The sequence below is a fragment of the Neopsephotus bourkii genome, unplaced genomic scaffold, assembly GCF_033783945.1.
Source record: "Neopsephotus bourkii isolate Nb327-2 ecotype Australia unplaced genomic scaffold, CSIRO-AGI_Nbou_v1 NB_1399, whole genome shotgun sequence".
In the NCBI taxonomy this organism is placed as follows: domain Eukaryota; kingdom Metazoa; phylum Chordata; class Aves; order Psittaciformes; family Psittacidae; genus Neopsephotus; species Neopsephotus bourkii.
In genome coordinates this window covers 175,465-201,378 of record NW_026901876.1, presented here as the reverse complement: position 1 = coordinate 201,378, position 25,914 = coordinate 175,465, and the positions used below count along the sequence as shown (strand labels likewise).

Here is a 25,914-nt window from a genome sequence, read left to right as displayed (position 1 = left end):
AACCCAAACCAGGCTGGGATTCTCTGTAGCATCCTCATTTTGGGGTATTTTAATTGAAAGTACAGCTCAGGTGGCTGTTGAGCCCACAGGGATGGCATCTGGGCTTCCACAAGTTGTTTTTACAATGTCCCCCCGGCTAAATCAAGTGCAAACTCCATGGTTTGCATTACATACAGCACTGCAGTAAGTATGCACGTATTTACCTCTGCAGTTGCAATCACAGAGCATGAAAACTCCCTAACCATGCCATGGGTTGATATCCCTTGAGAACCAGCTGCTTTCCCACACACTGACCCCAAAGGTACCAAAATTGCAAAGGAAAAGAGGGAAAACAGATGGGAAAAGCCACGGGCTCCTTGCCACCCTTCCCATGGGCATCATGGATGCTGACAAGGATACTCACAGCCCTTCAGCTGCAACCATGGCTGGTCCAGAGCCTTCACCACCCAATTTGTGCTGGTTCATGCAGCTGAGATGGGGGGAAACTTAATCAGAAAAGACTTTAAGGGCAAAGAAAGAAAACCCCAGCAAAGCACATTTGATGGCTAATTAGAAAACGACTGAGATCGGTGCAAGGCGGATAATCTCGGCTCCCTGGCAGCAGGAGCCACGCGGTCCCATTTCAAGGTTGAGCAGTCAGGAATATCAATCTGATAATTGTAATGCTACAAATGAAAATCAAATTGAAGCCAGTTAGAGGATGGCATTATAAATTGATTTAGTCCTCAGACAAGTTTCCACCTCCCTGGCCCTGGGTTTCTCCACTATGGATGGAGAGAACTCTGGGTACCAGAGATGGAGGCGACGGGGTACATCCTTCTCCCCATTTTCCCCTCTATCCCACACCATTTCTGGAGGGAAAAAAGGGTATTTGTGGATTTCCTATTGCTACTTAGCTCGAAGGATCTGCACATCCTCAATTGTGAACATCTCAACAAGCCTGGGTGATGCTGAAACAAGAGTAAGAAAACACTTGCACCAAAAGCACTGCGAAGAAACACACTGATTCCTATAGGGTTTATTTCGACGCTCCCAACATTTCCTTTCCTCTGGAAGCCACATGTACTCAGCTCCCAAAAGCAGGGCATTTCTAACAAATATCCTCAATTCACAGTCAAAAAACGCCTATTTCAGCAACAGCCCCCATTTTGGCGCAACCAGCACCCACTGAGTGCTCCCACTGCTATTTCTGCATCTCCAAGTGCCCCAATATATACAGATTCTGTCTTTATACAGGTAATAATATACATCATATTTATATATATATATTTATATAGAGAGATATTCACACGCAGACACACATACACCTTCGGCTGAAGAACCAGCACCTCCAAAGCCTGCAGGGAGGTCACCGTTCCCACCGTTAAAAACTCCCCTTCCAGAGCTGGATTTTGGGGGAAAAAAGCCCATTTTTAAGTTTTTTTCCTCTTTAAAAAACATCCAGGGTGATGCCCCCAGGGCAGGACCACCCCCGGCAGCTTTTGGGTGGCTTTTTGAGGTAGGTGCCAGGTGGAGGGGGCAGGTCCTGGGGTGCTATAGCATCAATGGGACCTGCCAGATGAGCAGGGTGCTGTCGGCATCGCTGCCCCGGCGCGGCGATTCGGCGTTGAAGTTACGGTAACCCCGGCCCCCTGAGATGATGGCCACGGAGGAGATCTCCTTGCGGGGGGTGTCACGGGCACAGGGTCTGCTCCGCACCCACACATCAGGGTCATCAGCCATCTCATAGATGGAGCCATCCTCCTCGGTGTGTGCCGGCATGCCGCCGACCGGCGCTTCCCGCACGGACAGCAGCTGCCCCGGGAGGTGGGACGTGGATCGGAGGCGATACTGTAATAAAATCCCTTTTTTCCTCATTTCCCGAGGAGGGGGCCCATCCAGGTCTGGGGGTTTCTCTTCCTCGCCCTCTTCTTCCTCCTCTTGGTCACCCTTCAGCACATCAGGTGCCAACGTGCTCAATGCCACCGCTAAGAACTCCACGGGGCCACCGTGCCCGTTGAGGGACACCATGCCTTTTCCTGCCAACGAGAAGAGGGAGGTTGCTAAAAACCAGCCCTTAAATCAGGTTGTATCCGTGTCGGGTGGGTTGTTTGGGTACTCACCAGTGATCTTGGGGATGCCCTCCAAGCGAGGCACGGGCAGCAGCACAATGATGCCCTGGTCAGTGCCGACCCAAAGCGAACCCTGGCAGATGAGGAGACTGGTGACACGGACGTGTTTGTGACCTGTGGGGATAAAAAGGAGGATGAGGGTTGTCTTTACAGCAGCATCTTCCCAAATAACCCATCACCAATGGGTTCTTCATGGGGAACACACTCCAGAGCCCCCTAGAACCAAGCTGCGCCTTTGGATGAAGGTCTTCACACCAAGGAGAGCGCTACAGGTATAAATAAATCAAAAGAAGAGGAGGAAAATAATAAAGCAAGATTTCTAATGGCAAATGAATATTTTATTGCCAGGACTTAACGCTGCACGGCGTCAGCCTCGTCAGAGCAATCTATCTGTGGAGATGCAACTCTGCTTGCTCTGGGAGGACTTTATTAATGACCTGTCGAGTTAAAAAGGATGAGGGAGAGCAAGTTCAAAAGCGCATTAATAGTGGCACGCACTCGCCCAGCAAGAAAAGGAAGTGATAAATATTTTAACATGCCCTAAAAAGCAAGAGGAAAAGTGACTGTACAGGAGTATCGTGCTCCTAACTAATTACACAATTATGGAGCTGGAACAAGGAGGGAGACAAGCTTGTGAGCCCAGCGGGAGTGAAAGCAGCATGGGTGGATGCGGCTGGGAGATGGTGCTGGATGGTAAGTTAGAGGAAATAGGGGTGCTCAGGGCAATGGAAGTGGGGTTTGTGCAGGGATAGGGTGCAAGGATGCAGGGATGCATGTACAGGTGCAAAGATGCATGTATGAACGCAAGGATGGGGTGCAAGGATGCATGTATGAATGCAAGGATGGGGTGCAAGGATGCATGTATGAATGCAAGGATGAGGTGTAAGGATGCACACATAGGGATGAAGATAGGGCAAGACTACATGCAAGGATGCATGCACAGTCTAAAGATGTGGGTGCATGAAGGGTACAAAGATGGGGTGCACAGGTGCACACACATGTGTAAGGATAAGGTGCACACAGAGGAGCAAAGATGGGGTGCAAGTATGCATGCATGGGGATGAAGATGGAGCAAGGCTACATGCAAGGATGCACACATAGTCTAAAGCTGAGGTGCATAAATGCAGGCAAGGGTGCAAAGATGGGACACATGGATGCACACATGGGGATGAAGATGGGTGCAAGGGTGCACATACAGTGCAAAGACAGGGTGCGAAGATTCATGCAAGGATGCCCCCAAGTGCAAAAGACGGGGCACAAGGATGCAAGATGGGATGCATGGATGCACACACATGTGCAAGCATGGGGTGCACAGATGAAATGATGGGACGCACTCACATGTGCAAGGGTGGGATGTATGGATAAGAAGCATAGGAGCACGGGTGCAGACTGGATGCATGGATGTACACATGGGTGCAAAGATGCCACCAGTTCCCTCTGCAGTCAGTGAGGGGAGACCTCACTGGCCCAAGCTTTACACCATTAACCAGATCAATTCCTTGCACAGCTCCCCTGCAACTCAGCACAGCCAGAAAGCAAAGCAACACATCTATGGGGTGATGCCCCAATATGCCCATTCATTGCAACTAAGAGCCAGGGGGAAAGGGGAGCTCACCTGGGAGGACAAAGGTGGTCCTGGTGGCTATGTTGATCTCCTGCAGATGCTCCAGTGTCTCGGTGTGGAAGAGACGGATGGAGGAGCCCGAGGAAAAGGCCATCCAGACCCCACTGCCTGCCTTGATCATGTGTGTGACACTGGCCTCTGTGTCCGGATGGGCCTCAAAGGTTTGCTGCCAATGGGGAATTGCAAATAGGAAATCAAAGGGTTGTTCCCTAAAAACACTGCTGGTTGGGGCTGTCTCCAGCTTTAGGGCTGCAAAGCTGCATGGGGAGGGGTCCAGAGTGACTTTGAGGTCCCATCCCACCTCACCAGCTCTGGTTTTGGCCAAGGACACTGAAAGCAGCTCATCTCCAAACCCTTCTTGGTTGATTCTGGGATAAGGACACAGCCTCCCCCCCCCTCCAGGGTTGGTTTCTTCTTTGAAAGATTCATTTGCCAGACTAAATGCATTTGTAAAACCCATCCCAAGATGGGATAGGACCTTCCTCCTTCCATCGTCCCTGGAGACATTCCAGGCCAGCCTGGATGTGGTTCTGGGCAACCTGATTTAGATGAAGATGTCCCTGCTCTTTGGGCTGGATGAGCTTTGAAGGTCCTTTCCAACCCAAGCCATTCTATGATTCAAACCCCAAAAGTCAGCGATCAAAGGCTCAGCCCCTCCACAAGAGCTATGTGGGGATCACAGACCGATCCATCTGCTTCCCAAGCTCCCTGCCTGAGCATCTCCCTGTCAGACACAGGATACAGCCTGCAGAAAAACCACCTTTTCCACATCAAAAATCCCCCCTGCTGCAGCCTGGGCAGGATTGAGGCATTGCCCATTGTAAAAACTCATGTTGGCATCAAAGAATTAAATCACTGGGGGAGAAACCTGCATGGAGCGACTTCACCTTCCTCTGTCCTATGGCTCTGAGATGTGGTTTTGCTTCAGGATTTAAAAGCAGCAGCAAAACCAGGAGCTGGCATTGATCCCCTGGACCCAGCATAGAGCATCCCTCTCCCCACCAAATCCTGCCTAAAACAGGGGTGAATAGACATCTTTAAGACATCTTAAAGTCTATTCCTCCTTGTTCCCCACCCCACATAGGATTTACTCCCTGACGCTTATTCCCAAGTCACCAATCCCATCCAGGCAGCCCAAGACCCTATTCCCCAGCTCTCCATCACACACTATTTACTCCTTCCCCCTTCCCTAGTTTTGCCTCCCCCCATCACTTTCATTCTGCAGAAATTCCCACCTGTCATAAATAAAGCCAGAGACTGGAAACGAATCCAGCCCTCGATGCATTATTCATCCCCGGCCGCGCCGTTAGGCTGGATTTACGACAGCTAATACATGCAAACTAAATTTGGGCACTAAATGTGAAAATTAAAGGTGGGGAAAAGAGGTGGTTTTTTTTAAAGCAAAAACCAACTATTCAGCATTCCCTCCTTATGCAGCTGCGGGAGACGTCTCAGCATCCTCCTCCTATGACCCAGTGTGGGAGGGAAGGGACCCAAAAGTGACGAGAAACAGCCCAAAAGGGTTGGTTTGGGCATCACACAGGCAGGGATGTGCCCATGCACGTGCATTAACCCAGTGTGACCCCCCAAAGCCACCACAGTGACCCCACACGGATGTAGCACATCAGCATCCTGCTGATGCTCCCTACCTGGGCACGGAGGCTGGTGGCATCGAGGACAGTGACCTGATTGGCACAGCTGGCCCAGAGGGTCTCATCCAGTGTCAAGAGAGCTCGCACAGGACCGGTACCCACAGCCAGGCGGGTGGGCTGCTCTGCAGGGTCCCACAGCCCCCCTGCAGCAGGGATGAGGGGCATAAAATGATCATCAAAAGGGAAAAAGCATCTTTGGATGCAGTTGAAACCATCCTCAACGTCCCCAGTGTCACCCAGGATGCCTCCGAGCATCTCAATGCCACAATCAAAAGGATGAAGGGAGTTCGCAGCCAAAGCTTCAACCCCCCCAAAACTCCTTTGCCCCCATGCAAACAGCTTTTTAGCAGCAAACAACTGGCCACCTGCAACACTTGGGCATGTTCTTTGCAGGAAAAGCCAAAAAATCCCTCTTTTCCCCCTTGAATTTAGTCGCTCTTGAAGTGACTCTCCAGAGCCGATTCATCCGGGACCGATCTGGAGTGTCCCTGTGAACAGCATCCAACCTGGATGCGGATGAATTCACCACCACCAGTGGCTGAGCAGCTTCAATAGATAATTGCTCTCATTTTCTTAGCTCCAATACAGTTTTTCTTTCTCTAAAACCATAAGATCTGAGGGATAAAAGAGCCCTTTTGGGGCGCTCAGACCTCTGCTTCCATCCGCAGGGGGTTGCAACCAAGCCGCCTTTCAGCACATCCCAATTTCCAACGTCAAAACCAGCTATTTTGGGAAAGCTTTTGCCTTCCAAAAAGATGGGGATAAGATTAAAAGCACCACCCCGCAGCCCTGCCAGCCGCTTGCTGCCTTCAATGTGCATTTACGCAACCCAGATTAAAGGAAAGCCACTTTAATTGGTGGGAAAGGGGATGCGCAGCACCCTAAAATGCAGTTTAAGTGGCTTTACTGGCTTCGGGTTGACTTGGGTGCTGCTCGCTGCAGGTCCTTGCAGCTCAAATGAGGGGTTTTGTCCAAAATTAGGCCGTTGCAACACAAGATTTGAGGCTCTTTCCTACCCTCTAGCGATGAAGCAAAGGTACTTTAACAGCCCAGGAGGCCCTGCAAGCTGCAAGCCTTGGCCTGAGCTGGAGCCGGGGAAAACAAACCCAATGTGAAGCTAATAAAGGAGAGCGCTTTTGTGTGGATGGGGTTTGGAGAGGTTCAGTTTATAGCACTAAAAAGGTGGGGGTTTAAAGCCAAAAGCTCTGAGACCTTGTTCATCCCAGTGTTAGGCTCTGCCTGCAGCCCCCTTGTGCAACCACCCTACAAGCAAACCCTTTGCTGCCACATCAAGCCCTTACACCATGACTGTTTTCCATGTTTTCCCCCCAAAACCAAGCCCCTCTTGCATTTATCATGGCAATGCAAAATACCTGGGCTATTATTTAGCATGGGCTGCAAGGAGAAATGAAATAGAGGGGAAAATACATTAAAAGCTAAGATTTAGCACTGTTTAGCAGCCAGCATCTCTCACTGGCATGAAGAACCTCCCATTCCCTGCTTTTTGGGTGTCCCACCAAGAAGCCTGCTCCAAAAGCACACTCAGAGGTGTCCTCACCATTGCTCCTGGGGTACGCAGCCACGGTCCCATCCTGCAACCCCGCAAACAGGTACTCAGGGCTGTGTCTCAAGCAGAGGACGGGTTGCAATCCTGGGCTTTTACAGGTCAACAAGCACGGTGTCCCCGTGTCCACGCTGCCATAGACTGCGATGCTGGGGAAGGAACAGGGGAAGATGCAGGAGATCATACACTGGTCCTCAAGGTTTGGTGCCGGTGATGGCACCAGAGACATGGGCTCACCTGCCATCCTGTAACCCCAAGCACACGGTGGGATGCGGGGATCCGGGGGGCTGGTCCGTGCTCAGTCGGGGTTCCTGGGTTCCCGATGGATCCCCCTCGCCCAGCTCAGGGATGTACTCCATGCACAGCACCGGTGATGGCACAGGGAAGGACTTCACCGTGCGCGGCACAGCGCGGTTGAGGGAGAAGATCTCCACTTGCCCCCCTGCGCCTTCCTGCCCCCCTCCAACCTGCATGGACCGGAGAAGGGGGGTTAGCACCAGCCACCAGCGTTGCAGAGGGGGTCTGCAGCCAGCACGACCCAAACCGTGCTGGTTTTGCCCCATTTTGGGGTGGTTTTGCTTACCCAGAGGTAGCCCTGCGGCAGCGAGGTGCTGACGGCGGAGAAGCCCAGCAGCGAGGACTGCACTGGGTTGTGCACCGCAGCGCTGAGCTGCAGGAGAGACCAGGATACAGGGGTGTAGCACCCCCAAATTACCCCAACACATGCGAGGTATCAGTGTGTGCCCCAATATCTGGGATCCAGACACAGCATTTCAGTTTTCTAGGATGGATCATGCCTCTGCAACCAGCATGGCCACCCCATCCTGCCCGTCCATCATGGGATTTCTGCCTTTATGCCCCAAAATGCTGGATGTAAAGGGGAAGGAGGTACTGGAGGAGTTGGAGAAGAGGCTGGCCATCGTTCTTACCTGCAGATCAAGGGCCTTGGAGAAGGCAGGCATGTGGCAGGACAGGATAGGGCACCAGAAAGGAGCTTTGCTCTTCTTGTCTTCATCAGGACAGAGCCAGCCTGGCTGGTTCTCCTCCCCTGCAACAAGCAAAGGACATCAAGGATGGCCAAGACACCCCCCAGCATCCTTTCCCTCCCTGACAGGACCCCAAAATGAGGAATTTTATGTGTAGGGCTCTTGTCTCCAGCCCCAAATCCCCATCATCTATGGACCTGGGGTACATCTCACCCCTTCCCATCAACAGCTGAACCCTACAGCAGCACACAGCCAAGCAGCCAAGAAAGCCCCCAAAACCCAGATAATGTATATGCAAAGGGGGGGGAACACCCTGATGTGTTTCTTCACATTAGGCTTTAATGTGTTTTCATTTCTAACTCACGGCTACAGGATTATCCCTGAGGCATCCCAGATTAAAGAAGAAAACAAAAAGCCAAACAACACATAAACTGTTTAAACCAAGAGAATCAAAAATCATTCCAGCCCGGAGGCACCCGAGCACTCAAATAGGATTTCAAAGGATTTATTTTGGTCTTCTATTAAACTTATCTCTCCTTTTTTTGCTGCAGTGGCTCGTGGAGTTAAATAGAAATAGGGATAGGGAAGCTGCAGGAGGGATGGCTCCTCCCTTGCTTATTCATAGAAGCATAGACTGGTCAGAAGGGACCTTAAAGCTCATCCAGCTCCAAACCCTGCCACGTGCAGGGACCCCTTCCACTGGAGCAGCTTGCTCCAAGCCCCTGTCTCCAACCTGGCCTTGAACACTGCCAAGGATGGGGCAGCCACAAATTCATCCTATTTCATGGAAAACGGGTTACCCTGACACCATTGGCATGAGAGCCAACAGAAATCCATCACTGGGATGCCAACCTGGAGATGCCACCCAAGAGCAGCAACACACAAAGTATTTTGAGCCAGAATGAGCCAACCCCCATGATTTCCAGTATGCAAACCCCCAAAATGCTCTCCATCACCTTGCTCTGATTATTCCCCCCACCCCATTTTGCATCTGGAGGCTTGAAGTGATGCAAAGCTCCCCTCAGCTCCCAAATTTGGCTTTCCAAAGCAAGGGTGATGCCCATAGAAGTACTCACGCAGTCCTATCTTGGCCAAGTGCAGGCGGTTCACCCAGGAGATCTTGCTTAAGGGGTTTGGAGTGATGAAGACCACCATGACGCTGATGGGGCGGCCAGATCTGCATAGGGAAATAACCACCAGGTTGACCTTCAGCCTCCTCCTCGGGGTGGGAAGAGCCCACCTATGGCCCACAAACTCACTTGTCCGGCTTCCCAGGCAGCAGGAGACGGAGGCGGCACTTGTTGGCGGAGTGGATCTCCTCCTCCTTCACCTTCATCATCCTCTGCAGGGCCAAGCACCAGTCTTGGGCCACCGTCATGTTCAGGTTCTAGGGGAAAAGCCATAAACCATGGAAGTGTCTTCAAAACAAGACTGAACCATCCCCAACCTTCCATAGGGCTCAGGAAGATGAAGTGTCCAGCGGTCTCTGAGGAACCACATGGTTACTGCAAAGCATCCAAGCTCGGTTCTACCCAATCCATGAGTTCCACCATGTTTTGGCATGTAGATACCTGGTAGGTGCCATGCAAGGTGCTGATGAGAAGGGTGATCTGCTCCACCACTGCCAGGTCCTTCTGCAGGTCCTGCAGCTCCTGGAAGAGCCGTGGTGGCCCCAGGTAGACTTTATCTTGGGTGGAGAAAGAGAGAAATCAGGTCCACAATGGATGCTCCATCCCACCCCATGGAAACCAGCCCAACTCCAGCTCAAAGGATGGGTGCTCACTGTGTGAAGCCTGACCGGCTGGAGCGTGCTTCTTGGCACCAGCGTTGTGGATGACAACGTTGTCCTTGTCATAGGCACCGCTCTCCTGTCCCACCTCCACCACCTGCACCTGCGGGAGGGCCGTGCTCCACTTCACCACGTACTTGGGACCCAGGGGCACCAAGCTGCTGATTTCCAGTTGGCCTCTGCCAAGGGAGGATGCAAAGATCCACGTAAGTAAGGCAACAGACACCATGGCTCATCCTGAAAGCCCTCACAAAATGCACTGTGCAAGCCAAGCCCCATTTGCAACCCCACACCATGCCTGAACCCCCAAACGTGGGGCACGCAACCACAGCAGACCACGCTCAGCACCTACCCAGGGTTCACCGGCCTGGAAGAGGGGAAAAATGATTAATAAAGAGGTGTTACGGGGAACTCAAAGGCTTCCCCCTTTGCAGCATCAACCTCCAGCAAGCCCTGAGGACCCAGCAGGCTCCCAAACCCCACACCAGCTCCAGGACCCCACAGCACCAGGGGATGGAGGCTTTGTGTGGAGGTATGCCAAAAATGGGGGGCAAACAACCCCCAAACCACATGGGTTTCCCCTCCAAAACGAGGTTTGCCACTGTTTAGTGATGGTCTTGGTGGTCCCTGGTGTAATGGTTGGACTTGATGATCTTAAAGGTCTTTTCCAACCTGGTTGATGCTGTGCTTGTAAGGTGAAGTGGGTTTACAAGTCCTTTGGGTAGTGCTAGCAAAACCCATGTTGGTGGCTTTGCAACGTGATTCTGGGGGGTCTGGGGCCACCAGCACGTACTTGAAGTTGATGTTGGCGCAGACCAGTGTGTCGTTGAGCAGGAAAACCTTCCTCTCCTTGGACTTGATGAGCTGCCCGCGGTCCCCATACACCGTCTCCGTCAGTGTCTCACAGAGCAGGAGCTGCCGCTGCCCCGAGCTCAGGAGCTGCACAGGGGATGGAGGGTCAGCCCAGGGACTCTTGTGAGCCTCCTACCCCACATTTGGGTTTCCTTTCCCTTATTGCAAGGGTTTTCCTCCAACCAGGAGCACGCACATCCCTAAGTTCCACAGGGATGGCTGTGCAACATGCTCTGAAGCCACAAGATGCCAAACCCCTTTGCACCCTGGGTGTCCAACCACCAAGAGAGCAGAGCCATGAAAGACCAACGTAGTCCTTTTTGCAGCCCCTCTTGGGTCTCCCTTCAATCCCCAGCCCTAAATCCCAGTGCCAGGATGAGCTCCATGGGTGCCCTGCTGTGGTTTTTGCCACCAGGGCAGTCCCCAGCTCAGGATGTGTCGCAATAGCTTCATTTAGGGGATTTCTATTCCACCAACGGTTGCAAAACCAAGCAGCTGCTCCTTGCTTTTCCCTGGGGAGGAATCTCCCTGCGCCAACCTCAAGATTTGCTTGAGCTCAACGTCCTGCTGGACAAAACAGGGATCCCGGCTTCCCAAAGCCCCCGACATGGAGAGGAAGGTGGAAGCAGCAAAACTCAACCACCAGCTCCAGAATCTACCCAGCAGGAGGATGAGGAGGCGAGGCTGAAGGACCCACCTTGTTGAGGCTGCTGCGGTCGCTGATGCTCTTGCTGAGCTGTTGGATTTCGGCAACTTGGTCGGCCAAGCGCTTCTGCTCATTGAGCTTCTCTGCCAACGTCTCCAGCTCGGTGAGGGCCAGCTGGAGGGACAAGCGGTCTGCGTGGCCCTTGGGGGTGTTCTTCAGCATGTCCTGCAGCAGGGAAAGGATGGGGGACAAAAGCCACCCCAGGAAAATCAGCCCGGTTGAGGATGCGATGACTGGAGGCACCTTCAGCACCTCCAGAATCAAAGCTTGGGAGATGATCCTTGGGATGGTCCCCTAAGATACAACCATACTGCCAACCCCAAAACATATCCCTTGCTCACAGCACCCAGGCTGCAAAGCAAGATGTGTGCAGGAACACATCACCCGTACCTGCAGGAGCAGGATAAACTGAGGGAACCTCTGGATGGGCTTCACCATCAGCCCATAGAGCGTGACCCGGTCGGCACTGGCCATCTGCCTTTTCTGCAGGGAGGAAAAGGCAATAGAGAGGAGCTGTCACCCATAATGGTGACCAGCAGCACCGTGCACCCACATGTGGGCCCTGCTGACCTTGAGGAAGTCAAGGAAGGCGGGTTTGGTGAGACAAGCCTTCTTGATGAGGGACATGGCAGTGGTGAAGTTGTTGACGTAGTCACTGTAGACGTCCAGCACCATTGACTTGGAGAACTGGGGAAAGGGAGGAGAGCTGTGATAACGTGGGGCTCCCCCAGAAATGGGGGCTGGCAAAGTAGGGGATTCTCATCTATTTCTGGAGTGAGTCCAGAGGTGATGGGCTGGAGCAGCTCTGCTCTGGAGCCAGGCTGAGAGAGCTGGGCTGGGGCAGCCTGGAGAAGAGAAGGCTCCTGAAGGGGAGACCTTAGAGCAGCTCCAGTGCCTAAAGGGGCTGCAGGAAACCTGGAGAGGGGCTTGGGACAAGGGCCTGTAGGACAGGCCAAGGGGAATGGCTTGAACCTGCCCGAGGGGAGACTGAGCTGAGCTCTTAGGCAGAAGCTCTTCCCTGTGAGGGTGCTGAGGCGCTGGCACAGGGTGCCCAGAGAAGCTGTGGCTGCCCCATCCCTGGCAGTGCTCAAGGCCAGGTTGGACACAGGGGCTTGGAGCAAGCTGCTCCAGTGGAAGGGGTCCCTGCCCGTGGCAAGGGTTGGAGCTGGATGAGCTTTAAGGTCCCTTCCAACACAAACCATTACACGATTTCATATGCATACACACACACATACATACATATATATGATGCTGAGGATGCTGGTTGTGCCCTACGTTGCGATTGCATCACTTAAACCCTGCAACCCATCCCGCTACCATTGAAGGCGGTCCAGGGGGAGGTTTAGCAGTGGTCCCCCCAACTTTCCCTCGTACCGAGGCCACAAAGAGGTCCCCGATCTTCTCTGCTGAGTCCCATTCAGCCACACGGGAGGCGAGGGCGATCTGGAACATGGAGTGGCACTGCAGGATCTCCTTCAGGCGGAAAAACACCACCTGGCACTTCCTAGCGCTCAGCACCTTCGGCTCCATCTCCATCAGGGGGTTCCTGTAGTCCTGTGGGAGGCGCCGGTGCATCAGCATCCCTGAACCCCTGTGCTCCCCATCCCAAACAAGGGGTTCTCCCACCTGCAGGATGCGTTTCAAGGAGTCCACGTAGCTCCGCTCACTCTGCACGATGGAGCCCAGGATGTGCCTCCGGACCACCTACAACAAGAGTGGGGCTCAGCTGCTGTCCCCCCCCCAGCCCCAAACAGCAGGATGGAAGAGGGGCAATGTGGGCACAGCGTGCTGCAGAAGTGCTGGCACAGCAGCATCGCTCTCTGCTGACTCGCCCTTTCCCTGGTTGCTCAATCATGGGACCAAGGGGAAGCCGTGGTTTATGCCCCCCAAAGCTCCAACCCGCCCCACACAGACCTGCTGTGGGCTCAGCCCCTCGGGCATGGGGCCCAGCTCCGGTGGTGGGTGCTTCATGTCAGACACCGTGACCTCCAGGAAACCCGTGTCCTCCTCCTCCGAGTCCCCTGCAGGGAAAACACCCACAACCACACACCATAAACCCTGTTGTTTTAGCCTCTTTTGGGGTCTAAAGCAAAGCCTGCAGCCCCATGAGCTGCTTGACTGGGGATGCAGCTGGGTTTGGAGCTGTGATTGGAGATGGATCCAGCGTCCTCCCAGCATCGCATGACCCTACCCAAGGCCCGGCCACTGTCACCGGACACCAGCATGAGTCAGGCTGCGAGCAGGGACCGAGCCAGCTCCCTGCAGGGAGGGGACGAAAAGGCTCCTTGTCCCCAGAAAGCCCACCCTGTATGGGGGAAAAGCACCCTCCTCCTCGCTCCAGGGGTGGGTGCAAGCAAGGAAAACAGGGGGGAAAGGAGCCAAGAGCAGCACGCAGAAGGAAACAGGGAAGGCGAGAGGTGGGTGCCTGGTGCCCGGCACAGGGACCCCTTACCCGAGGCTGAAGCAGCTGAGGAAGAGGAGGGTGAGCGGGCCAGGGTGGCATCGCGGTACAGGGACGGGCGCCTCTTCCACATGGCCCCAACCGGCCGCCCCGGCCCCATCCCGGTGCCTATAAATAGCCGGTAACGGGGACGACCGGGCTGGAGGGGAGGGCGCTGGTGCCGGGTGACCTTTTTCCTTCCCTAATTTTGGCAGGGAGGATCACTGCCCGCAGCTCCACAGAGATCCTGCTCTGCAGATGGGCTCTGCTCCCCAGGAACAAGGGATGGGACAAGAGGAACCGGCCTCAAGCTGCACCAGGGCAGGGTTAGATGGAGCTGAGGAACAATTCCTGCCCCAGAGGGTGCTCAGGCATTGGAACAGGCTGCCCAGGGCAGGGCTGCAGGCACCGTCCCTGCAAGTGTTCTCCCAAGCTTCCAATATCTGAAGGGGGCTACAAGGATGCTGGAGAGGGACTGTAGTGATAGGACAAGGGGTGATGGGTTCAGGTTGGAGATAAGGCAGAAGGTCTTCCCTGTGAGGGTGCTGAGGCGCTGGCACAGGGTGCCCAGAGAAGCTGTGGCTGCCCCATCCCTGGCAGTGCTCAAGGCCAGGTTGGACACAGGGGCTTGGAGCAAGCTGCTCCAGTGGAAGGGGTCCCTGCCCGTGGCAGGGGTTGGAGCTGGATGAGCTTCAGGTCCTTTCCAACTCTATAAACCATTCTATGATTCTAAGCCGTGTAGACGAGGCCCTTAGTGACATGGTTTAGTGGTAGACTTGCTCCTGGTCTTAAGGTTGGACTTGATGATGTCAAAGGTCTTTTCCAACCTTATTGATTCTATGATTCTGATTGTGCCCATTTCCATGCCGTCAGCACTCTGGGGGCAAGATGCTCTACAGCATCCCAGGGACACTAAAAGCATTTAATCTAAGCCACACTGGGGCCATGCAGCAAGGCTGGGACACACGCACCGGATCCCCTGGGCAGCCCCAGCCGAGCCATGAGGCTGTCCACCAGGATCCTACCTCCCCTGTGATGCTCCAGGGAGACCCTCGAGCTCCGGCGGTGCTTTTCCGCCTCCACCACCCTCCTCCTCCGCTCCCCATCCCCTACACGACAGCAGGAGGGTTAGGAAAACACCCCAAAAATCAGGGTTTCAGGGCAGATCCTGCTCTGTGTCCAAAGGGGGCACCCATGGGTGCTGCGTGGAGGGGTCACTGCCTTGCTCCCAAAAGGACAAGGGTGTTTGGAGCAAGTCAAACCAACCAAGCTTGCACGGGGATGCAAAGAGTGAAAAGATATCAAGTAAGAGCTTAAAATGCAGAGAATAGATCAGCAAAGATGCAAGCAATAGGATTTGTAATGTGTTTCTTAAGAAAATACCCCCCAAAAGGGAGATTTTTGGCTCTTGGAAGCAAGGGGAGGGGTTTCCCACTCACCTGGTGCTTCTTTCCGGTGCAGGAATGTCACCTTCCTCATCACTGCAATCTTGGTCTTCTCCAAACCATCCTTGGTGCCACTTTTGGCTGCTTTCATTAGCTGGGTCATCTAGGTTAGGGGATGAGAGGGAGCAGGATGGCTTGAGGCAGCACCAGAACCCCATTTTAGGTATGGGTACAGTGGCATCCCTTTGGGAACATCCCCTCTGAGCATCATCCCTCATTTCGGGTCCAGATACAGTGGTACCATCCTCCTGGGGACATCCCCACCGAGCATAGTCCCCCATTTCAGGTTTGGGTACAGCAGTACCATCCCTTTGGGAACATCCCCTCTGAGCATCATCCCTCATTTCGGGTCCAGATACAGTGGTACCATCCTCCTGGGGACATCCCCACTGAGCATCATCCCCATTTTCCCATGCAGCCCGATGGGGAGGAAGATGAGGCACGTGGCTGAGGAAGGAGGACGGCTCCAGCATCTCTCCTCCCTCTGCAGGGACACAACTGCAGGCAAGCAGGCATGGGCAAAGCATGAGCATGCAGCAAAAGCAAAGAGGAGGGAGGGAAGGGAGGCACAAGTGCATCCATCCCCTGCTCCTGGCTGGGGTTTTATGTGGGAGAGAGCAAAGGCTGGGGGGTGTTGGACTTTCACACCTCAAATCACAGCAGGTTTAGCCCAAGCTGACATCAGCATCTCCTTCCCAACCCCAAACTGGCCATGAAGTACCAGCCTGGAGGGTTTGGGGCTGGGAAAGGCTCAGGTATCTCCTTTCCCACCTGATTTCCACCCTGTATCAGGGGGAAAAACCTTCTCAGATCCATCTATCCCACAGGAAACCTCGCTTGGTCCAAACGCCCCTTAAAAGAAAAAGACAAGCACCCAAAAAGCAAATGGTTTGGGGAGTTGCAAGACAGATGGACACGAGAGGCAGCTCTGTGATGTTTAACTCAATGGTCTTCTCTTCTGGGGGATACAATGGAATGAATTTAGCCTGGATAATCTCCATGAGGATGTTTCCCCACCCCTGGGAAGATTTGGGGGACAAGGGACGGAGGAGGGACAGTACCTTCCAATCGTACTTCTGCTTCAGCTCCTGCATGTCTCTCCCCCCAACTCTTAAAGCCAGGATGTCCCTCTTAGTCCTGGCGTATCTCTCCTTTAGTCTATTCAGGTCTGGAGAAAGCTGAGCCCAAAGCAAACCAGGCGGGAGGAGAAGGCAGAGGAGGCAGAGAGGAGATCCAGGTAAGCAGCCAAAACACAAAAAAGAGGAGGAGAAATCATCCCAAAGCAGCACAGTACAGGCAGATCTTCCCAATAATCCAGCTTCGCTCGAGCAGGGAAAGGAGGAAGCGCAGGGAAAGGGCAGCGGCCACGCTCCAGCAGCGAGAGGATGCGAAACCAAAGGCAAAAGGAAAACGGGAAGGAAGAAGAAACAGAAAGAAATGAACCCCCCAAGTTTCAGGCTGGCTTCGGAGCGGGTGAGCCGAGGAACCGCAGCATCCTCTGCGTCACCATCAAGCCTGGCTGCTCCGGTGCCTTTATACAGCGATCCCAGGGGAATAGAAGGGAAACAATCACAGTAAATAGAGTCAAGTGTTACCTTGGGCTGGAAGGACGCCCGCTGCTTGGCCGGCTCAGCCTCTGGCTTGCTTTCCTCCCCTGAATCCTCACTGTAGCTCTCGAACTCGCTGGAGCTCCAGCCCAAGTCCTCCCCCAGGCGCGTCCCCTCGCCGCGCTGCACCTCCTCGTAGATCAGGCTGTGCTCCGTGCCCAGGCCTGGCAAGCAAACACCAGCTCCTTTGCCATCCAGGAAGGCAATTCCCTCTCCTCGGGGATCCCAAATCCTCAGGGCCTTGCAGCCCCGCTGGGAAGATACCTGCCTTCATCCCTCCCAAACCCCAGGGGTTTTCCCATTGCTATCCCCCTCCTTTAGGACATGCATCTCCTTCACAGAGCATGCCTCGGTTTTCCCAGCTGGAAAATGGGCTTGTGCTCCCATGGGAACCCATGGAAAACAGGGAATCAAGGTGGGGGGATAGGTCTGTCCCTACCATCCTGCTCAGCATCGAGGTTTTCACAGGGGACATCATCGTAGATCACATCATCCTCCACCTCCGGGAACTCGAAGCGCTCACCTTTGGGGGGACAAATCCAACCCCAGAGACTCAGGTCAGCACCCAAGGATCAAACCAGGATGGAGAAACCTCTCCCAGGCCTCGGCAGGCTCCTTTTCCCAGCATTTTACCCACCTTCGTGGCCACTTTTCCTCTTCCAGGTCTGGGCACTGATGTGGGGGTCTCCACCAGCCTCCCCATTGCTCATCCCCACTGGCAGCCTGCAGGGAAGGGGTCAGGGAGCCCCTCAGGGTGCAAATTGGGTGCACCCAAGCCCTCACCCCCCCCCCCATAACCCTCTATCCCTATTATTGGGGTTCACAGGCACAGGATAAAGCTTGTATGTGACCCCCTCCCCAACTGCATGCCTCCTTCTTCATGGATTTGGGGGGTCCCAGGCTGTAGGGCCACAGTAGCTTTTTAAATAGATCCAAGCATCCCACATGGGAATGACACAAGACCCCAAAATAGCTTTTTCAGTGTCATTTGCTGCAGGGCAGGAGGATGCATCCGCATCGGGGAGCACAGCGAGATGCTCCCCCCATCCCTGGTGTGGTCCTGCCCCCCATGCATGCTGCAAGCCCTCCTTCCAGCCAAATTTGCATCTTTCTCCCCAAAAACCCCACATACCCTTCCTGGGTCTCCAGCACCAGCCCATCTGCAGAGAGGAAAAGGGAAGAGAAATGGTGTTGGCACCCAGGCTTGCAGCAGTGCCACCCTGGGCATCCAAAGGGGACATGGTGGGGACATTGAGGATCCCCCCAGCCTGTGTTCCTCACCACCTCCAGAGCTGGTCGCACGGCGCCTGCGAGGGGGTGCCCGGAGGACAACTTCACTGCTGGGATCAGCTGTTGAGTCCTCCTCTTCCTCCTCTTCCTCAGTATCCTCAAAGTCAAAGGCTTCACCGAGGTCCTCCTCCCCGTGGGGCAGGGAGCTGGGGGTCTCTGGGGCGAGATGGTCACCTGTGAGCAGAAACCTTGCCACTGGATGCCCTCCTGTGGTGGTGCAGCGATGGAGGGGTGCAGCGATGGAGGGGTGCAGCGATGGAGGGGTGCAGCGATGGAGGGGTGCAGCGATGGAGGGGTGCAGCGATGGAGGGGTGCAGCGATGGAGGGGTGCAGCGATGGAGGGGTGCAGCGATGGAGGGGTGCAGCGATGGAGGGGTGCAGCGATGGAGGGGTGCAGCGATGGAGGGGTGCAGCGATGGAGGGGTGCAGCGGGCAGAAAAGAGCATCATCCCCAAAGCATGCAAGATTCAGCAGCCCTTCAATTTTTCATGATCCCAAAAGGCTCCAATGGGGATGTGGAAGATGCCCCATGGTGATGCATCCTATATCTGCCCAAACCTGGGTGTCCCCCACCAAAGTCACCCCAGCTCCCATGTGCTGACAGTACCTACTGCAGGGTGAGGGGACAGCTCAGATGACGCCATAGCGCAGGGGGTCCAGATGCTCCACCTGGGCCCTTCCCTGAGGCTTTCCTGTGGGAGAGAAAGACAAATGGGTTGAAAGGGGGGATCAACACCCCCAAATCCATCCCTGCAAGCGGAGGTAACATGGGAAGACTGCAAGTGTGATGGATCCTGCTCCGGCTGCTGCAAAGCCTTGCAAGGAAGCAGAAGAGTCAGTCCCAGGTTGCAGTTTTCACTGCAAATCCACCCTGTACACAGCAAATCCATCCCCTGCATGGCAAATCCAGCTCCGAGCATCAAGCTTGAAGGTCCTGGAGGGTGGGAAGCGCCACGAATCCTCCTTGGGATCGATGGCTCATCCGCTCCCGTAACCAGAGATGCCCTGCACGAAGGTCACCAAGAGGAAGAGGAAGGACAGAGCTGGGACCCCCATGCCCAAGGGAGGATGCAGTGGAGAGAAATGACCCTGAGAGAGGCTGCAAAGAACCAAACTCTGCTGACTTGTTCCTACTGGAAGCAGCAACTGGTGCACAACAGATGCCACCTCCCTGCTGCAGAAAGCCTGACCCCCAGCACCCATTTCTCCCTTGCCTGGACTTCATTCCCTCTGGGAAGTGGATACAGGGGATGCACTGACCCAGGATGATCCTTAAGAAAAGGATCTATTTATTCCCCCTGTACCAAAACCCCTTAAAGCAGGTAGGGAGGTAGAACCCATGGAAAAGGAGCTGTAAAGCCCTTGCACATGCACAAGCTGATGCTGCAACCCCAACCCCATCCCACTGCAAACCCCTCAAAGCATCGAGCTAAAACTCATCCAACCCTTGCCCAGACATCAAACAATGATAAACCTCTTCTTCCCCTCCTTGACCCGTGTTACTGCTGCAGATCCTCTCCCAGCCACTCTTGCAATGAGCCCATTGCCTCCACACACACATTAATAGGGATTTGTTTGGAACCAGGGACACTTATTTTAACACCTTGAATGCTTTTGCCTGCCCCTCGAAGCAGAAAGCAGCTGGCAGCCAAGGCTGCTCTCAGATGTCACCTAACCTGCTTCCCATGAGCGTGGGAGCAGGCGATTCCCTTCACCCTCCCTTTCGCAAGCTCCGGGTTGTATCCCTATGGATGCGATGCCACCCAAGCCATAAATCCACCACTGTGGGGGGCAATATATCCCGCAGCAGTGCCTCCAAAAAAAGAGCAAAGCAAGTTAAAAGCATTAATAAATGGGTAAAATAAGCCCAGTAGAGAGATTCTGATGGGGTTCATCCAGAAACCAGTTTGCTTACTGGTTTTGTTCACCCTTCCAGCACCACGATGGCTTCTGCATCCAGACAGGGGAACAGGAGGCTGATGCACAGCCAGGCCCCTGCAGCTCGATCCTGATTTTATCCCACTAGCAGGGTAGGAGAAGGTCACATCCCATTTTGACAGTTGACATAAGCTCCCATCAGCCCAATTTTGTCCCAGGGCTGGTTATTTTCCCGGCTGCTCCCAAGGAGAATCACCAGGTCTCCAAAACAGCCCCATGACCTTTAACTGGGGCTGGCTAATTTAAGAGAAAAAGGGTTATTTGGCATCATTTGTCACAGCAAAACTGCTATGAGGGGCAGGAACATCCCAGTAGTAAAATGGGATAGGAAGGGGGGGAAAGCTGGTGGGGAAAAGGGGGTGCCCTACATCAGCGAGATGCTCCAAACCAGGCTGAGACAGCAAAAAGGGGATGCAGAATAACATGAGAAGGACGTGGGGATGCAGTTGTAATCCAAGAAGGATGTTGGGATATGAGATCATCCTCGGAAATACGGGTTTCAAGGCAGCAGGAGCTGCTGGGTCCTCACCCTGTTGGCAGCAAGCTGGAGGCAGCATCACGAGCCCTGGTTCAGCCCCGTCTCCCTCCCAACCTGGGTGGGGAGGGAAAATAAATAGATCCTGGTCTAAATAAAGCAGAAAAGCAGAAGCATGTGCAGAGCCCAGCGACCAACAACTATTTGGCTTTAGTTTGGTTATATTTAGCTACCATGACAGAGCGACAGGTCCCAACTGGTAGGGATGGGTGCCAGCCCCGAGGAGTCATCCCCCCCCCCAGGAAAGCATCTTCCCACCAAATCCCCTTTTTCTTTACTATAGGGGCTCCCAAAAGACAAAACAGACTCAGAAATCCATAAAATCACAGCAGGATTTACCCTGGGAATCCCTCCTGCTCCTGTCTGCATCCCCGCCACTTTAATCCCTCCTTATAAATAACCCCGGCGCTATTTATAAGGGATGGAGGGGAGGTAGGAAATAGAAATAAGAATTAGATTTTTTTCTCCCCAAAGTTTCCCCAACTCCTTATAATTTCTCCAAATGATGATCCCACATCCCAGTGGCAGCTTCAAGGCTTATTTCCCCACCTGGATGGTTTTCAACCATCACCTTGGCCAAAGAAGAAGATAGGAATAGAGAAGATAGGAATAGAGAAGATAGGAATAGAGAAGATAGGAATAGAGAAGATAGGAATAGAGAAGATAGGAATAGAGAAGATAGGAATAGAGAAGATAGGAATAGAGAAGATAGGAATACAGAAGATAGGAATACAGAAGATAGGAATACAGAAGATAGGAATACAGAAGATAGGAATACAGAAGATAGGAATACAGAAGATAGGAATACAGAAGATAGGAATACAGAAGATAGGAATACAGAAGATAGGAATACAGAAGATAGGAATACAGAAGATAGGAATACAGAAGATAGGAATACAGAAGATAGGAATACAGAAGATAGGAATACAGAAGATAGGAATACAGAAGATAGGAATACAGAAGATAGGAATACAGAAGATAGGAATACAGAAGATAGGAATACAGAAGATAGGAATACAGAAGATAGGAATAGAATTCCAAGATTTCCAGCACACAGGATGCCAGGGAGAGCCAGAGTAAAGCAGGAATGTTTTTTCCCTAAATCCCAGTCCTTTACATTAATGACTTTAAATAAGCCAGCAAATATTTGCTCCAAGGTAAGTTGTTTCCCAAGCCCTAAGTGGGTCTATGTGGCAACGTTATCTGAGTTCTAAGGGCTGAGTGGTTTCTTTCCCAGTTTTCCAAGGAATCAATTGTGGAGAATTGAAGTTGGCACAGCGGGAATGCGGGCTCCAATGAAGAAAAGTTCTCCTTAATCCTCCAGATTTCCCCAAATGGGGCATTTTGATGTGGCTGGGGTTGGCAGCGATAAGGGATGGCTCAGTAGGTGGTGGGAATGAAACAATAGCAAAATGATGGGGTTTTCCCCCCCAAGATAAGCCAAAAAATGGATTTCCCCCCCAAAAAAAGGGGTTTACCCAAAAAAAAGCCAAAAGAGGGAGTTCCCCCTAAAAAAAACTCCATGAAAATTCAAGATTCAAGGCAATTTTGTGATGATACCTGAAAAACTCCCACCAAAAGGCATCATCTTCAGGAAAAGCTTTTCCCCCAACACAGTGCTTCCCTCTTTCACCTCAAAATGGTTCTTCTGGGCAAATATTCCAACTAAGGACCCAAAACCTGGAAAACTGCCACCATTTTCCCTCTGATTTTCCTTTTCAACATCACTGATGAACCGGAAAAAATCCATCCCTTGTCCAGCTCGTGCCGTGAGTGCAAATGCAGGGGAAAAGGGGGGAAAATCGGCAAAACCCCAGAATTATAGCACTTATATTAGAAGAAAGAGCCCATTCTGCAAAGATTTCTTATCAAGAAACCCCAAAAGCAAGGAAAAGCCTGATTTAGTGCCAAAAACCTCCCCAGTTTGATGCTTATTCCAATCTCCGCCCTTTAATGCTTTGCAAAGCAATTGCAAAGTTCACCCAGTGCAAAACTATCCCGGAAAGGAATTTGGAAGGGGGAGAATTTAAACAGAAACAACAACAAATGCATTAAAAAATGGGGTTTCCCCCCCCTTATTAGTGCTTCCCAAACAATTCCCAACACTTTGGGGTTTGCTTTACTGCAAAGCACCAAATTAAAACCTTTTGCACCCTTTTAAAGTGATTTTAACTCCTCCTGCTGCTCAGGGGTCACCTTCTTATGGCTGAAAAGGGACCCAAAACCCAGCACCAGGCATTGACAGCACCAGATTTGAGCTCATAGACCCCATTAATCTTCATTTCTCACCCTGTTTTGCAGATCCCCCCTTCTGCTTGAAGTATCAAACATTGCTTTTTTGACCTTCAAAATGCATTTGTGCCCCTTTTTAGGCAGTATTTTGGGGCAAAACGTGCTCTTTGCAACCTGCCATCTCCCTAAACCACATGTAATACATTAAACCCCCCTTAAAACAGATGGGAAATGATACTGCAGGTAATTCACCCCCTTTGCAACCTTCCAGCAACGCAACCTTGCGCCCCAGTGCAACCAATATCCAACTAAATCCCTAAAAAGGGGGAAATTCCCATGATTTGCTATCAAAATTACCCTGGAGGAAGCCCAAACCCCCCCTTAAACTGTGTTTCCCCACAGGTGCCGCAAATCCCAGCTGGGAAAACCCCAGGAGAGATTTGCACCCAATGCAGATTTGGGGTGAAAAAGCCCAGGAATGGGTGTGGAATTAGCGTGATGCAGCAGGAGCCACCTCCTCTCTCTTTATTGCTGCTGCTTTGGGCTTAGGTATTTAACAGTAATTTAGCAAATATAAGGTATTTTGATATAAAACCAAAGCACTGAAGCCCCGGCGGCAGTGGGGTGGCAAAGGGGGACCTCCTATTCCTGCAAGAGGATGTGAGCCCCTATGGATACGAGGCTTATCCATATGGAGACAGGGCTTTATGGGCAAGCAAGGGAGGGGAGATGGGGTTTTGCTGACCTGGGAAGGCCGCGGTTCCTCCGGCTTTGTATCCGCATCGGCCGAGCAGGCCCCCGGCGGGGAGGCAACGTCAGGGAAAACAAGGAGAAATCCCCCCTGGATAGGGATGGATCCCAAAGACCCCTCCAATGGGGTGCCCAGGGTGGGTGACACCCAACCGGTACCCACCCCAGCACCCCCAGATCCCAGCAGCCGAGGGCTCGCAGCCGGATGGGAGCCGCGGTCCAGCGGCTGCACCGAGGGATGCCGGGATTTTGGGCATCTCTCCCCCCCCTTCTCCTCCTTCCCAACCAGCTCTGATTTACACCCCTGGTGCTCCCGATCCTAATAAATAACCCCCAGCAGGATTCAGCCCCGTCCTTGCCTTTTAACCCCTTATATGCCAGAGCAACCCGTTAACCCTCTCATTGCCGACAGTGCAAAACCAGCCTGGACCAGGGGGGGATTTTTGCAGCAGGAGCTTCCAAAATGGCCAGGAAAAGAGGCATTTCTCTGGGATATTTTACACCAAAGCCATCAGCTGCAGTGCTCAAAGTCCTGGAATGTGCCTCCACATCCCCATTCAAAAGCATTTCCCCCACACCACTAAAGAAAAACCCCAAAACACACTATATATTAAACCACTGCAAGGACCCCACACCTGTATGTATTTAAATGCTACAAACTGCCCCCATCTTACCTATTTCATCGCTGTTTGGGGCTGTTTTCCCCACTGGGAAAGGAGTTTCCTGCCGCTGCCAAGGCCAGCACACCCCAGCTGCTGTTGCCCAGCCCTGCTGGAAAACACCCCTGGCAAACACATTCAGTAGCTGTCAGGTTTATTCCAGCTTGGAACCAGCCAAACAAGCCCGACAGAAGTAAGTAAATAAGTATATATATATATATATCCCTATATCCCAGTGCCCTTTGCATGACTTGCAGGCAGCCAGAAAAGCCCACCTTTTCCTTTGGGCTTGCTGCTTATGGAGGGGCTGAGCCCTCCCTGCCAGAGGGAACAGCACCCCAGCATCATGGTGGAGAGGGCTTTATCCCCCCCATCCCATTATCTGGAAGAAGACCATTCTGGGGGTCTGGGTAGCAGGAAAAGCATCTCAGTGGCAGTGATTGATAGACATTAAAGTGAGCAGTTCCGAGTTTTCAGGTGGCATTTGAATCGTGAATCAAGCCCTCTCAAAGGAGCAAATGGGGGGAGTTTGCACCCCAAAACCAGCTCTGCACAAGCAAAGAGAAGGGAGCAAAGAGCACCCAAAGCGCCCACCCCTTTTGCAGGCAGAAACACATCCATGGGGTGCGGACAGCACTGAGGAAGGTCTCAGTGCACCCACAGCTCTACATAGGTACCACGTACCTACAGATCCATGTGGATATACAGGGGCTGACCCACCGGTGAGTCAGTGCTGGCTGCCAATGACTCAGTTTGCCACCACGGTTGCATTGGCAAAAGGGGTGAGATCATGCACACATCGATTTAGAGTGCATCCCCCCCCCGACCTGGGCACCCTACACCTGCAGCAGCACCTTACAACCCCCCTCAGCAGGGTGCACCCCAGTGCATTCACCCCCCTGAGCCCCCAAACACTCACCCCGTGCCCAGCAAAGCTGGGAGCAAGCTGGGATTTGGGTGCTCACAGCCGGCGTGTGGGTGCCTGGGAGCACTGAGTCAGGCAGGGCTGGGCCACCCTGGGGTGCTGGGAGCTGAAACACACCCCACCACCCCCGAATAAACCCATTCTAAATCAAAGTAGATTAAATATAAACCATCACCCTGCAGAGCATCTCCTCTGCGAGCCAAAGGGGCTGGGACCAGTAAAAAGCCCCATCAAACCCCACTTCAGCACTGCATCCTTGCACCCTGCAAGGATTAAGGGTGCTTTTCCAGCTCCTTGCATGGAAGGAATCTCATGCACCTCTTTTTAGCCAAAAGAAGTCTATCAACTTGGCTTTATGCATCCACAAGACACCAGGGATGGAGGTTGTGGGGCTGGAGTCACCCACAGTGATTTACCTCTGCCTACCAAAGGGTGCTTTTTGCATCAAGGATCCAGACCTTCACTCCTCCAGGAACAGCTCCATAGGAGATTTGGGCAAGCAAACAGCTTGCTCCCATGCTCAGCCCTTAAATAAGCAGCAGCCTCCTCCCTCTCTTGCAGTGATGCTGATGGAGCCCAGCTGATGGACCCTCATCCTGCCTCAGCTGCTGGTTCTGGGTTTCCAATGCAAACCCCATGTAAATTACCCCTCCTCCCTTGCTAGGTTCACACCCTCCCCATAAAGCTTTCCAATACGTAGCAGAGGAACCCAATAAACCTGTTTTTATGGGTGTGAACAGAGGCTTTTTCAAGGAACTTGAAGTATTTGGTGTTTAAACATCCGCTGGAGCGCGCTGGGTGCTGTGTGT

The 25,914-nt window shown here is 52.9% G+C and overlaps 1 protein-coding gene across 4 annotated transcripts; it reads right to left on the bottom strand.

Moving 5' to 3' along the window:
- Positions 1-1,003: 1,003 nt before the first annotated feature.
- Positions 1,004-24,306, bottom strand: ARHGEF10L (Rho guanine nucleotide exchange factor 10 like). Of its 4 annotated transcripts, none has more exons than XM_061367827.1 (28): positions 24,196-24,306; positions 18,674-18,758; positions 18,058-18,240; positions 17,909-17,936; positions 17,414-17,499; positions 17,216-17,299; positions 16,765-16,940; positions 16,231-16,347; positions 15,164-15,272; positions 13,199-13,305; positions 12,911-12,988; positions 12,659-12,838; positions 11,855-11,971; positions 11,675-11,767; positions 11,276-11,449; positions 10,520-10,665; positions 9,721-9,905; positions 9,509-9,624; positions 9,197-9,324; positions 9,014-9,114; positions 7,881-7,999; positions 7,535-7,621; positions 7,189-7,418; positions 6,946-7,100; positions 5,385-5,530; positions 3,727-3,901; positions 2,103-2,225; positions 1,004-2,018 (listed from the first exon to the last, which is right to left on the bottom strand). In XM_061367827.1, exons 2-28 carry the CDS (start codon positions 18,708-18,710, stop codon positions 1,534-1,536), a joined length of 3,765 nt encoding a protein of 1,254 aa, XP_061223811.1. In that variant the 5' UTR covers positions 18,711-18,758; positions 24,196-24,306; the 3' UTR covers positions 1,004-1,533. The 4 variants fall into 4 exon arrangements, with proteins under 4 accessions (XP_061223811.1, XP_061223810.1, XP_061223812.1 ...); XM_061367826.1 differs by lacking the exon at positions 24,196-24,306 and adding an exon at positions 23,517-23,776; XM_061367828.1 differs by lacking the exons at positions 16,231-16,347; positions 24,196-24,306 and adding an exon at positions 23,517-23,776.
- Positions 24,307-25,914: the final 1,608 nt, after the last annotated feature.